At 45.2% G+C, this 15,453-nt stretch overlaps 1 protein-coding gene across 4 annotated transcripts in view; it reads right to left on the bottom strand.

Moving 5' to 3' along the window:
* Positions 1-15,453, bottom strand: part of ADAMTSL1 (ADAMTS like 1) — a 1,156,072-nt gene that overhangs the window by 19,045 nt on the left and 1,121,574 nt on the right. For all 4 annotated transcript variants that reach the window (XM_033920627.1, XM_033920609.1, XM_033920600.1 and 1 more), the window contains one exon: positions 7,273-7,480. In XM_033920627.1, the coding sequence (XP_033776518.1) occupies positions 7,273-7,480 (208 nt within the window). The remainder of the gene's footprint in view (positions 1-7,272; positions 7,481-15,453) is intronic.

Raw genomic sequence — 15,453 nt, 5'->3', positions numbered from 1 at the left:
AGCCCCAATAGGATTAAATAAGGAAATAGAGTGGTTATCAATTTTATGAGAGTGTTCCTATTGGTGGTACTGTCTAATGTGGGCTGTGCCTCGCACTGAGATGATGATGTCATATGTTCTGTGGTGTGTGTCGGGCCAGCTGCATTTAATGGCCCTAACTGCAACCCGCGGCCATGTTAAAAGTTTGAACAGGCTCCCTCAAATGGTAAGCTTCTTTCTCTGTTTCTTCACATTATGTAATTTATATTACTGTAGATTTGAGGCTTAGTTCTGTTGTTAAGCCATGTCTAGTGCATATGAAAAAGGAAGGCACAGGAACAGTTTATTTTTATTTTAGTTTCCCTCGACCCTGAAGAAAGGTTTCACTTTGAAACATGCATGTCGGGAGAGGTGAAGGACGGACACACTATAAAGGCTAAGTGCTGTTCGGTTGATATATAAAAATAATAGACATAAGTAAAAAATGTAGAAAAGCAGAAAGAGGATTTAAAACTGGTTAATTAATAAAGATTGGGCCGACGAAGAGTAATACAACCGGTAGCGTTGTGCCCGGTTGTGGTCTGAAGGGCCATACAATTAAGAACAAAAACACGAAAGAATGTTTCTCTGCCTTTGATGAGACCCGAGTAAGACAATTAGGATATAATTTCAATAAAAGACATGACAGCTGCCTAAATATTCCAAAATAAAGAAGTCCAGCAAACACTGACCTTCTTAGAAGAATAGGGTTTCCGCTGACAACAACTGGCTGCAGTGAGCCCAATTTTCATTCTGTAATGCAATGCAATTCTCCAACTACCAGGTTCATGCAATACTATGAACAAGCAAACAGTGGAGACTTTAAAAACACAAGTGTACTTGTTTATTTCAAAACTCTGCTCATTTGTTGCAGTGGCTCAACATGCACGTGCTTAGGCCAAGAAAATCCTGGCATAAATAGGGATCAGAAATTGGCTGGCAGACAGGAAGCAGAGGGTAGGAGTAAAGGGACACAACTCTGACTGGAAAGGGGTCACGAGTGGTGTCCCGCAGGGGTCAGTGCTGGGACCGCTGCTGTTCAATATATTTATTAATGACCTGGAAACAGGGACGAACTGTGAAGTTATTAAATTCACGGATGACACAAAACTCTCCAGTAGGGTTAGAACTGTTGAGGAATGTAAAGAACTACAAAGGGATCTGAACAAGCTGAGTGATTGGGCAAATAGATGGCAGATGAGCTTCAATGTAGAGAAATGTAAGGTCTTGCACGTAGGGAAAGGAAACCCGATGTACAACTACACGATGGGGGAGAAGGTATTGGGGGAAGGCAACCTTGAAAAGGACTTGGGGGTCGTGGTGGATAAAACAATGAAGCCGGTGGCACAATGCGCAGTGGCCTCCAAGAAGGCGAACAGAATGTCGGACATTATCAAAAAAGGTATCACTACCAGAACCAAAGAAGTTATCCTGCCGCTGTATCAGGCGATGGTGCGCCCGCACCTGGAGTACTACGCTCAATACTGGTCGCCGTACCTCAAGAAGGATATGGCGACACTCAAGAGGGTACAAAGAAGGGCAGCAAAACCTTTCATATGCGGAGAGGCTGGAGCTTTTTTTCCTTGGAAAAGCGGAGACTTGAGGTGACATGATAGAAATTTACAAGATCATGAAGGGTATAGACAAGGTAGAGAGGGACAGATTCTTCAGACTTGCGGGGGTAACAATAACAAGAGGGCACTCAAGGAAATTGAAGGGAGACAGATTTAGAACAAATGCTAGGAAGTTCTTCTTCACTCAGAGGGTGGTGGACACCTGGAACGCGCTTCCAGAGGAGGTGGTAGAGCAGAGTACGATTTTGGGGTTCAAAAAGGGACTGGACGAATTCCTAAAGGAAAAGGGAATTGAGGGGTATGGTTAGAGGGATACTATACAGGGCAAAATGTTGTATGTATAAGATCACTAACAGGTCTTTGACCTGGAGGGCCGCCGCTGGAGCGGGCTGCTGGGCACGATGGACCTATGGTCTGACTCAGCAGAGGTGATTCTTATTTTATTAATCTAATCTAATCTAATTTCCATTTTATATAACGGATCATTCTAGCAAGGACTCAAGCCGGTCAACCAAAACTGTCTTTATTGATAACAGCAAATGTAGGTGCCACAGCAATTGATGACAGTGAATATAGACTTGGCACTGATGGTGTTTCAGCCAAAATAGCCTTTGTCAAGAGTCTAATAAAAACAAAGTATGTATGCATAAAACAAATTAAAATCAGAATAATAAAAACAATGGTCTAAAGGAAATATAGAAATGAAAAAAGAGAGAGCAGGAACTAAGACCTTGAGCATGCGCAGATGCTCAAGGCCCAGCAAAAAGGACGACAGATCTTCGGGCACCGGCATGTCTTGTGCGTTGGTGCTGATGCCGGGTGCCAGATGGGGGGGGTAAGTGATGTTTTCGGGTGGGTGACAGGTACGGGGAGGATGTCGGATCGCGGTGGGGGGGAGGGCGATGCGAGCGGGGGGGGGACTCCAGATCGCGGGGGGATGGCAGATCACACGGGGGGGCCTTTGTGAGTGGGGGGGAGCAATGCTGGTTTTCGGGCAAGGGGGGGTAGAGCAGTGCCACTGGCCTCGGGGGGGAACGAATCAAGCGAGTTTCCCTTACTTTCTATGGGGAAACTCGCTTTGATATACGAGTAATTTGGTTTACGAGCATGCTTCTGGAACGAATTATGCTCGTAAACCAAGGTTCCACTGTACGTCCAAGTGCCGATAATAACAAACGGGTTTTGGACGTATTTCTAAATAACCTAGGCCAGACCAAAGCTAAACGGGGCGTTTCGGGAGGAGTGTCGAGGGTGGGAGTTGGGCGGGATGTGGGCCGGTTTAGACTTAGTCGTACAGCATGTATAAAGTTATAAAGTCTGGGATCGACAGAACTTGTAAAACATGGTCTAAGTCACAAAAACCCACCTAAAGTCACCAGATAAGCACTGCAAACACATAAAACAGACCCCCCACACTACCCCAGTGATCACCAACCCCCCCACCCCCATAAAAATATTAATTACACCTTTAAAATTCAGCCTCCAGACCATCATCACCTGGCCGCTTAAGCCATCTTGGGGGTGGGTTAGGGACTCATGAAGAAGAGGACCCATGCCAATAAGCCCCTGTAATCACTGCATTGATACTTAAACATGTGCACTCCCCTATACACCCCCATAACCCTTTTTAACTGGCATATAAGTGGCTCCTGCAGACATAAGGGCTATTAGGGTGGTAGATAAGTGGGTCTAGGGGATTCTGGAGGTGGTTTTGGGGGCCCACCATGACCTATAAGGGAGCTGTAGTGAGGAGAAGACATGGCACCCTTTTTGTGAAGTTCACAGCAGTGCCCTGTAAGGTACCCCACTATTTAGGTGCCATGTCTGGGTGTTCAGTCCATCACTTTACAGACCCCTCCCACGTCCAACAGGGCTTGTTCTAGGCGCTTTGACTTGGAAGAAAAGTTGGAAGAAAATATAGTATAAAGATGGATGATTTAGTGACTTGGACGATCAGATCAGCAGGACGTATAGTTAGATGATTTTCGAAACAAAAAAATTTTGGACTTATTTTTTGAAAATGTATCCTAGGCTGTTTTTTTTTACTTTGGACGACTTGTGACTTAGACGAAAACAGACTTAGACGTCCCTTTTGATTATGCCCCTCCATGAGTCCAATTAATGCAAGTAAGAATAGATTACTTTTGATTATGACAGGAGTGGCTATGCAGCTAATTACAAAAAAACTGGAAAATTTGGGACAGATTAAATTATATCTTTTGGAGGGAAACTTTATGCCAAGTTTATAAATATGAGCAAATGTACTTGGAACAATTGGGCCACTATAACAAAATTAAAAGAGATTTGGGGTCCATTAGCAGTCGCTTGTGTAAAAAACTGCTCTGCCCCGACTCTTCTCTCTCTGGCTCCCCCGACTCTCCTGCTCTCTGCCTGCCCTCTCTGCCTGTTGTTTATGGCCAATCAGAGACTTCCTTAGACTCCTCCTGAGGCGCCTCAGCCAATCAGGGCCTTAGGCCCCTCCCGTGCATCAGATGATGCACTGGGGTGTGACCTAAGGCCGGTATTGCAAAGCAGCCCAGCAGAAAAGGAGGAGCAGGAGGACTTTGCGCTTTCCTCCTGCTCCCGAACATATCACGGAGGCCTAAGGAGCAGGAGGGACCAGGCACCCCTCCTGCTCCCAACTATTTTTCAAGGTACGGAGAGGGGGAGGGGGAGGGGAGTGGGTCCAGCGGGCCGGCCAGGCTCGGCCTGACCAGGGGTCGGCCCATCGGGGTGCAGTGGGCCAGTGGAGGAAATAGTAGAGATGGCAGGAGGGAGTGGGAACCCTTCTGCCATAAATTTAAAAGCGGGGTCGATTTTTTTCATTTGGGGAGGGAGAGGGGAAGGGGCACTTGTCTGGAGAGGGAGGGGGGTTTAATTTTTTTTTAAATTGGGCTGATATTTTGCATGTGTAAAACACACAAAATATGTGCCCGATTTTAAAAAAATTTAAAATGCTGGAAGAAGCCCTGACAGCAGTGACAGGAGGCTGCTTCTCCTGTCACTACTGCCAGGGTTCTAGCAATCTGTGCAGTCAATTAGGGGCATGCCTCCAATCGCCACCATTTGCATGCAGATGATTGCTGATTCGGTCGGCCTGCCTCCAATCGCACACGGATCGCACACGGATTGGAGGGTTAGTGGATCTAGCCTTAAGAGAGCCCAAAGGCTTGAAAAATTTGGTAAAAAAATAAAATTTTTTTAGACCACATAGAAGAAAAAGAAATAAAATAGAAAAATATGACAAAAATAAGAGAAAAAAAAAGAAACGGGAAGGCCCCAAAAAATATACAGGTTTGACGTGCTTGGACAAATTCTAAGGAACAGCTTCTCAGCTCTGCGGAAAACTGAGAACTGATGGTCCCATAAGACAATGTTGGACGGGAAGGCACAAGCACATGCATGGTATGGGCGGTCTTAAAGATTTAAAGTGACAGTACATTTTTTGACTGTCTGTGCTGGGTTCCATAGATGACGTCATCCATATGTGAGAATATTCTATTCTATTCTTATTTATTTATATTCCGCACTATTCTCACAATAGATTCTAGGCAGATAGCAACAGTTAATAAAATATTGCATCCATACAAAATTATTTATTTAACAATCATTAAAAATAAAAAGTTTTAAACAATTTTCTAAAGATATAATAAGAAGAAACTTTTCTTAGTGCAATTGGAAGATTATTCTAAAGTTTTGTTCCTATAAACCCCCCAAATTTGTCATCAAAGATTTCAAATAATTATATGAATTTATAGAACAGCCAAGCCTCAATGACTATTTATAATGAAAGGTCACGCTATTTATTGAGAAAGTTACTTCATTAAACCTTCTGGTCCCATTCCCTACAACAATCTATATATAAGTATAACCAGTTTAAAATTTACTCTCTTCTCAATCTTGGATTCTCTACAAGGAGAACTGCTCCAGCAGTTGGTAATTGAACCCATGTAGGATGGGACCATACTGGACTTAGGCCCATATGTACAAAACTCACCATGCATTTAACAATCATCGCTAAACCAGGTTACAAATGGGGAAAGGCGTGTGGGATCTCTCGGAGAGAGAAAGAGATAATGGTTACTGCGGATGGGCAGACTAGATGGGCCATTTGGCCTTTATTTGCCATCGTGCTTCTATGTTACAGTGGGTGATCATCTGGCATCATTGCATGGTACGGTTTAATATTGAATGAGTATAGAGAGGGCTTATTCAAAAGTAAAGGTTCTAGACTTTTAAAAAATGAACTTTGTTTGGATGGGAGATTACATCAAGGAATTGTCTGAATGGGAACATCTGGAAGGAGTAGAAATGCAGTGGGCAAAACTGAAAGGAATTATTATAAGGGTGACAGACCTTTTTGTGAGGCAAATAAGTAAAAGTAAGAGGAAAAGAAGGCTGCTTCGGTTCTCAAAAGTAGAAGCTGAGAAGGTAAGGAATAAGAGGTTAGCTTTCATAAACTACAAAACATTGCAGAAAGAGGACAACAGGCAAAAATATCTGGAAAAGTTAAGAGAGGCTGGTCAAGTAGTCAGGAAAGCAAAAATACAAATGGAAGAAAAAATAGCTGATACAGTAAAACAGGGAGACTTTAAAAAAAAAAAATATTTGGATATTTGTTGGTTTAAGACATGGAAGGAGTGGATGCCCACTCCTTCCTGCTGCCGGGGTACCCAGCAAACCCCCAACATTCCATCCTGAACCCCCTACACCCTCCACAACACTGTACCTTTTAGATGAAAATCCGGCACGAGGTATGTCCACTCCCTCCTATCACTGGGGGATCCCCTGCAAACTCCCGACACCCCCCAAACTCCCCCACCTGTGCCTCTTTTGTGTTGTTCTGTTAGACTTGTTGGTAACACTTTTACCGGCACCTGTCGGTAATTTCGAGTTGTTAGAAGTCGGCACTACAATTTGTGCATCACTAAACGATGTTAGGGCATCAGTTGGAGTGCTCATTTTAATAGTAATGACCTCGTTATACTACATTTGTATAGCAGAGTCGGAGGCTGCAATGATCCCACGGAAAAGCCCGTGGTGAGCCATTATGTGCATCAGTCATTAGATTACTTCAATGCTAAACCGGTTCAGACTCGTTTAGCATCGGTCATTACAGGCAAGGTGAGTTTAGAGATTCTGGGCCTCAGACTTTAATCATACTTTCTAATCACAACAGTACAATCAAAATTGGAGATCTGATATCCTAGGGGAGTGCTGGAGATAGGAAGTGAAGCACGCAGGATTGGAGGTCAGAGGAAAGGGACAAGCAGAGGATGGCAATAACTTTGCCATCCATGGCACTTGCCCAGTAGGCCTACATGTAATTCAGGCCTGCTGTTATGTTTGGCAACAAAACTACTGCTATTAACAAGAATACAAAAAAGTGAAACAAAATGAGGGTAGTTTCTTCTATTTGCTTTCTATCTGAATCTCATGTTGCACAAGTGAAGAGAATCAGGGGTTATACCTAGAAACATCTGTTAAACATATTTTAAAGAAAATGCCAAAGAAAACAGAGTACCTTTTGTGATTAATTTAGTACTAACAATACTAGGCCCCTTTCCAAGTTCATTTGCTTCTTGAATTCCTATAATTATTAATGTGCTCATGAACATCATGATGTCTGCTCTTCTGAAATAGATTTCTTTCAGATCTACATTGCTTGTTTAGTATCTACCTGTCCCCAGGAGGAGGCGACCCACTCCATGCACAATTCTCTGTTACAGGTCTGCAGCTCCACTGGGTGCTTGGCAATCTGGGCACAAATTTCATTTGACATGGGGATGGATAATCCTACTGCTGTGAGCTTTTGACAAGTCACACGTCGAGTCTGGATCCCTCCTCCACAGCTCTGGGTGCACGGTGTCCAAGAAGTCACCATCCATCTGACAGGGAAGAAGTAGCAGACTGTAAGTTAACAAACTTGAACTTCAACTGAACTTCAGATATTTATTTTTTTGCTTTTGGTGGTAAGAAGGTGCTATGTCATATGACCTAAGGAAGGGGTTTGAATTTAGCACACACAAGTTGCTATTTTCCTGTCCCCAGAGGGCTTACAGTTTATGCGGTAATATTCAGTCAATGCAGTCAGCATTTTTTTAAAATGGCGGCTGTGGAGGTAAAAAAAACAAACCCAGACACTGGCCAGTGCTGATAAGGCAGTCAGCATTGGAACATACTGAGAGTAACAACATTCAGGCCCTGATACACAACGCTCTGATGCCATGGTAAAAAATACTGTGGCAGGAGTGATTCTTGTTTCCCGAGTGATGCTCTGCATGAATAGCATGCAAAGTATATGCATGCTATTTGAGTGGAGCAACCCCGGTAAAAAAAGGGAGGAACTGTGCCTGGTGCCTGCTCAGAAGAGCAATTGCTAGGCAAAGCTTCTGCCTTCATCCCTACTTTCAAAAAATTTTCTTCTGCCCACCACTACTGCTCTCCCTGCCAGCTGAGTTGGCAGGGGAAGCCCCAAACAGCTGAGTGCAAGGGCAGCTGAGCCAGCAGGAGAAGCCCCGAAGCCATCAGCTTCAGGAAGTACTGCCAGCTCAGGTGATAGGGGATTACCGTGCTGCCATCAGCTCAGCCAGCAGGGAGAGTAGCAGTGCTGGGCAAAATAACCCCCTCCCCCGCCCCCAATCATCAGGAAGAATGCCCATTCCTTTCTGCCTGAGGACACTCCCCCCCACACACACCCAAAATCGGCAGGAGGGATGCCTACTCTCTCCTACCTGAGGAAAACCCCAACAATCCCCACACCTGAAATCGGCAGGAGGGATCCTCATCCCCTCCTGCCTGAGGACACCCCTGATACTCTTCCACATCTGAAATTGGCAGCAGGGATGCCTATTCACTCCTGCTGGTAGGCCTTCCCCTTCCTGGTGCATTCTAGGATGCACTGGGAGGGGCCTAAGGCCATGATTGGCTCAGGCACTGACAGCAAAATAAGGCTGTGACAGCTCATACCATGCCGGTAAAGTTTGCACAAAAACAACACATTTCCCTGCTATGCATTACACAGAGTACTCATCAGAATACTAATGAGCTCCTTATATTGCATTAGCATAGAATTTTTGGTGGCTGCTACCAATAATCGATAACAGTCACATAGAACCCTTTTGTGCATCGACAGGGGAATTTCCTTGCAAGTAAGACTGATTAAAACCAGTCTTACTTGCAAGGAATTTTTTTTGTGCATTGGGGCCATAGACTTCTATCTGGATAACTTATCTGGATAATTTAGGAAAGCCTTCAATTTGTCTTATGTTATTTAGAAGACTGAATGTTCTCCTCCTATCAGCCAACCAACTGAAAACAAACTGATGCAAAGTTCAAACACATTTTTTCAAGACCTCAAACATCCAAGACACTACTAAAATTGTTCTTCGTGTCCTTACTGGGGTGGAATGTTCATCACTAGTCTTGTTTGTGAATGTTCAAAATTTTTTGGTGTGAGAAGAGCAACACAAGTGTTCTACCCCATAAGCTAAATAAGGCGGAGGTGTATTTATGAAGAGACATAGCCCCTGAAGAAACTTGGCAGTGAAATTGCTGGGTAGCTGTCGGGCTAAAGCTAAGGGCTCTTCTTCATAAAATTCTTCTTGAATACATTGACACACCAAGTTGTTATATCTCAGCCTGAATCAAACAATTCATTCACAAACAAGACCAATGATGAACATTCCACCCCAGTAAGAACACGAAGAACAATTTTAGTAGTGTCTTGGGTGTCTGAGGTCTTGAAAAAACATGTTTGAACTATGCATCAGTTTGTTCTCAGTTGGTTGGTAGTATATTAGTTGAACATACTGTGTTTCCATATCCAGTTTGGATTCTCCTCCTAATCAGGCTACCCCCTTAGCAAGCCCCCTCCCAATCAGCACTAAAAGGATCCCCACATCCTCTTCATCATGCCTTATTAGTCCTCAGGCAGGAGCAATCTCCAGTTGCATATACTATCGTAGGACTTGCTTATTCATTCCTACTCTTCATCCTCCTAGAAAACAGCAAAACCCCAACCTTAACAAACAAAGTAATAAACTCAATCTCATACCCCATTCATCCCATGCTAAAACTCCTTGGAATACTGATTGACAGAGGCTGTACCATGCAACCACAAATCAACAAAATATTAAAAACATCATTCGCAACTATGAGAAACCTAAGACAAGTTCAAAAATTCTTCGACAGAAAACAATTCCAACTTTTGGTACAATCTCTAATCCTAGGCTTAATAGACTACTGAAACATACTATATCTCCCCTGCCCAGCAACCATGATAACACAATTACAAGCTATACAAAACACAGCCCTAAGACTCATCTACTCACTAAAAAAAAAAATACGACCACATCACAGAAGCATATCACGACTCACACTGGCTCCCAATACAAGCAAGAATACACTACAAATTCCACTGCCTACTATTTAAAGCTATAAATGGAGACAGCCCAACCTACTGGAACAACCGACTATCTCAATCTACCTCAACCACACACAGGAGAACCCACACACTATTCACACATCCACCTACCAAAAATATCATACGAAGAAAAATGTACGACAACCTACTAACCACCAGAGCAGCAAAGCTGGACAGACAACTCACAAGTCTGCTATCCTCGACCACAGACTACAAAACCTTCAAAAAAGAAACAAAAACCCTACTCTTCAAAAAATACATTAAACCTCTATAACAGAAACAGACCCGCCCCAAGCTTCAGCCAAAACACTATCTACATAGCAAATAAAAAATATTCAAATACTCATTAGGCATTTATTAATATCTTGACAATTCTCATGTAATCCACCGAATGTATTTCATAGCATCATAACAATTCTTATGTAATCCGCCTTGAACCGTAAGGAAATGGCGGAATAGAAATCACTAATGTAATGTAATGTACTCTAGCTGAGATCAATCTCAAATACCTTTTCTGATTTTATGTGTAACTTTTTCTTAAATTAATCACTTTTATTTTCTATCTAACTCCTGTTACTCCTGTAAATCCTCTGCCTACACCCTATGCTGTCTATTAAGATGCTCTATGTATTGTGCTGACATTGTAGGTAGCATAATATGGGGCTCATTTTCAAAAACAGAAAAACATCCAAAAAGTGGCATAAAGGGGCAGATGGATGTTTTTCTCATCAAAATATTCAAATTACTATGTTCAAAACCCATTTTGTAGACGGTTTTCTATGTTCTTCATCTGCAGTATTTCTAAAGGGGGTGTGCTGGGGGTTTGCTTTGGGTGGGACTAGGGCAGCTTATGATTTGGACATTTTTCTGCAATAATGGAACATTGTAGAAATGTCCAAGGTAAAATTTGGACGTTTGAGGTTAGACCCGTTTCAATAATGAATACGTGCAAAGAGGTGCCCAAACTGATTAGGTGACCACTGGAGAGATTAAGGCATGACCCTCACAATCCCCAGTGGTCCCTAACCCCCCTTTCACCCCCCCAAGATGTGAACAAAATATAACCTGTATGACAGCTTCAGATGTTATAGTCTTTCCTATTAGAGCACCAAGCAGGTTCCTTTAGTAGTCTAGTGGTCAGTACAGTGGACTATAGAAATGGGGAACCAGGTTTATATCCCCCTCTAATACACTTGTGATGGAACAAGTGAGCCTTCCAAAATCCAACCAAAACTTACTGTACCTACATATAGGTGGCACCTGCAGGCCTAAGGGCTATTGTTGTGGTATACAGTTGGGTACAGTAGGTTTTGGGAGGGCTCCCCATACAATATAATAATAATAATAACTTTATTTTGTATACCGCCATACCCAGGGAGTTCTAGGCGGTTCACATCAATTAATCAAGGTTACAAACAATGAAGTCATTGAAGTTAACAGTTTAGGAAAGTACAGGTCATGAAGTTAACAGGAATATACAAGAATGTATGATAGGAAGGTCATATACGGGAATACAGGAATGTAAGTAAGAAGGTCAATATACTGGAAAATACAGATCGTTGAGGTTAACAAGTTAGGAGAGTGCTGGATGCCTGGACATAGCTTGCTTTGATTACCTGAACACAACGCTGTTGCCACCCCCCCCAAAAAAAAACACGCTGGCTGCTGTTGTCTGAATATCTACCCCAAGTAAACAAATGATGCCCCTTTTTAGCAAGTCATGTTACGGTTTTTTATCACCAGCTGCTGTGGTAAAAGCTCTGACGCTCACAGAATTCCTATGAGCATTAGAGCTTTTACCACAATGGCCGGCAATAAATAACCCTAACACAGCTTGATGAAAGGGAGCCTAAGAAACTAAATCTACCACTTAGTTCAGGGCTTCTCAAACCTGTCCTGGGAACCACACTACTAGCTGGGTTTTCAGAGTATCCATTATGAGTCTGCTTGAGATTAATTTGCATATACTAGAAGCTCAGCATATGCACCTCACCTTGAGTTTTGTGTTCAATTCTGGTCACCATATCTCAAAAAAGTTCACAATTGAACCCGTAATTTGAAGCCGTAATTACTACACGTTAAGCCTACTTTGGATAAATATAAAAGCCGTCTTTTCTTGATCATGACGGGAATAGCTGTTCAGATGGTCACACATAATTGGAAAAGCCATGACAGAATTAATTACACTTTTTGGTGGGCAAATGTGTATACCACATATAGATATGACATTTTTGGTAGGTGGGTGTGTGAATAGTATGTGAGTTCTCCTGTGTCTGGTTGAGGTAGATTGAGCTAGTCGGTTGTTCCAGTAGGTTGGGCTGTCTCCATTTATAGCTTTAAATAGTAGACAGTTAGTGTCTCCATTTATAGCTTTAAATAGTAGGCGGAGCGTTTGGGGTCTAGTAATTTGTTTAATAAAGTGTGGAGTGCATCGCAAGTGTGGAGTCCATCGCAATAATGGTCATGTATCTCTCCTTTTCTTAGTTTTTCCTTACACATCCAGGGTGGGGGTGGGGTGGGGGGAATGAAATGTATTTTGAGGATTAAAATTACTTATTTATAATAATATAATCACATAATATTGTGACCAGCCAGGTATTCTCCCTGCTCAGGTCCCAGTTAGGATAGAGGAAAAAGCAGAAAGAAAGAAATCCCGGGGAGGAATCGGGAAGGTACAGGCAGTTCCTGACAATGATAATAACTCTGTCCACCGGGGGAGCCCAAGAGGTCCTTGGAACACTGCCAGGGCTGACACAGCAGGGCGTTGCCCCAAGATACTTAAACCTGTAACTGAGAACAGGAAGGGAAGCCAACTAGGGAGGAGATTTAAGTCCTTTCTCCCTAGAGAGTCTCTGGAGCCAAACAGGTGCAACAAGCCTATTCCAATGGAGCTGGTTGAGGCTGGTCAGGCAGAGGAGCCACAGTTGCCAGAAGATCAGTCCATGGAAGTTGAGGAAAGCCTGGCAGAATATGACCCTGAATTTGTGGAAACTATGCAGATGGATTTGGCTTCCACCCACAAACAGTGAGTGAACTTGGTTTGTTTTTGGACTGTTTTAGGAACTATTTTTGATTGCAAGCTAGAGAGTGATTTTTCTTGGGGAGAGGTTTTGTGTACATCCTGGGAGGGAATTGGCAAGTCAAGTTAAAGACTTCATTTTGCAAAACCTATCACTCTCCTGACCTGGCAGTGAGTGGAACTGGCCAGAGGCTTGTGTGGACTTTGGGCACCAGTGTGGAGTGAGTGCCATGAACTGTATTATGTTTGTATTTTGAAACTGCCTGCGTGGGAGCAGACAGGGCTGCGACTGAGGGGAATTAAACTCTCTGCCACAGCTGAAGTTGAGGCACTGCTGAGAGCAAGTTAAAGACTTTATTTTGTGCTGTTATTTGCTTTCCTTGTTTGCTACTTTTTGTGTTGCTTTCATTAAGAACATTCTGACAAGTTTGGCGATTATTTTGAAAGACTACTCACCTTGAGACAATAAGGAAATAAATATAATATTATTTTTCTACGAAAGGAAAATTGTAGTGACTTTTGTTGATTGATTTTCTTTTCCTTTTTATTCCTGTGTGGAGTTCGGTCCTGCAGGGTGGCTCCAATCCGGGCCACACGACTGGGTGTTATTTTGGGTGGCTTACCACTGAGAGTACTATTGAAGCCCTGACCTGGGCTATAGTGGGCCACAATATGTCTTACTGAATTAATAATTGTGAGGAGGGTGGGAGAAAATGATTGTTTTATATATTACTTGTGTATTTAATAGTGCGTTTTATGTAGTATTTATGTTCAATTAATTGTTTTGCACTGTCAAAGTTTTAAATCAATAAAGTTTTTAAACAAAAACAAACAAAAAAAAGTTCACAATTGGAATTACTGTATTTTCACATAGATAACGTGCACCCGTGTAAAACGCGCACACGGGTATAGCACGCGAAAAACACAAATTTATGTACAGACATTTTTATATACCGCGCACACCCGTATACTGCGCTTGCTGCCCGACTCTCCCGTCGCCACCCCGACTCTCCTTTCGCCCGCCCCGACTCTCCTCTGGCCACCCCGACTCTCCTTTCGCCCGCCCCGACTCTCCTCTCCCCCTTGAAGTCCTGTCCCCACCCTGAAAGCCTGATGCCTCCCCCGATGTCCGATTCACCCCCCCCCCGCAGGACCGCTCGCACCCCCACCCCGAAGGACCGCTCGCACGCACCCGCACCCCCACCCCGAAAGACCGCTCGCACGCACTCCCACCCACACCCCCACCCGCACCCCCACCCTGAAGGACCGCTCGCACCCCCACAGCCTCCCGACTCCCCCCCCATCATGTAGAAGCTCCTACCGGTGTCCTGCTGCTTCCTCTTGGCAGTCCCGACTCCCCAACACGATCGGGGCAAGAGGGAGCTCAACCCTCTTGCCCCCCCGACTCCCCGACACGATCGGAGCAAAAGGGAGCCCAAGCCCTCTTGCTCCGCCGACTCCCCAACTCCCCGACAATATCGGGCCAGGAGGGAGCCCAAGTCCTTCTGGCCCTGGCGACCCCCCCCCCCCCGCTAGTTGTTCGGGCCAGGAGGGAGCCCAAACCCTCCTGGCCACGGCGACCCCCTACCCCCACCCCGCACTACATTACGGGCAGGAGAGATCCTAGGCCCTCCTGCCCTCGACGCAAACCCCCCTCCCCCCAACGACCGCCCCCCCCAAGAACCTCCGACCGCCCCCCCAGCCGACCCGCAACCCCCCTGGCCGACCCCCACGACACCCCCACCCCCTTCCCTGTACCTTTGTGTAGTTGGCCGGACAGACGGGAGCCAAACCCGCCTGTCCGGCAGGCAGCCAACGACGGAATGAGGCCGGATTGGCCCATCCATCCCAAAGCTCCTCCTACTGGTGGGGCCTAAGGTGCCAGGGCCAATCAGAATAGGCCCAGGAGCCTTAGGTCCCTCCTGGGGGCGGGGCCTTGGGCACATGGTCGGGTTGGGCCCATGTGCCTCAGGCCCCGTCCCCAGGTGGGACCTAAGGCTCCCGGGCCTATTCTGATTGGCCCAGGCGCCTTAGGCCCCACCAGTAGGCGGAGCTTTGGGACGGATGGGCCAATCCGGCCTCATTCCGTCGTTGGCTGCCTGCCGGACAGGCGAGTTTGACTCCTGTCTGTCCGGCCAACTACACAAAGGTACGGGGAAAGGGGGTGGGGGTGTCGTGGGGGTCGGCCAGGGGGGTCGCGGGTCGGCTGGGGGGGTGGTCGGAGGTTCTTGGGGGGGGCGGTCATTGGGAGGAGGGGGTTTGCATCGAGGGCAGGAGGGCCTGGGATCCCTCCTGCCCGTAATGTAGTGCGGGGTGGGGGTAGGGGGTCGCCATGGCCAGGAGGGTTTGGGCTCCCTCCTGGCCCGAACAACTAGCGGGGGGGGGGGGGTCACTAGGGCCAGGAGGACTTGGGCTCC

Source organism: Geotrypetes seraphini, chromosome 1 (genome assembly GCF_902459505.1).
Source record: "Geotrypetes seraphini chromosome 1, aGeoSer1.1, whole genome shotgun sequence".
Lineage (NCBI taxonomy): Eukaryota > Metazoa > Chordata > Amphibia > Gymnophiona > Dermophiidae > Geotrypetes > Geotrypetes seraphini.
This window is presented reverse-complemented; position numbering and strand designations above follow the sequence as displayed.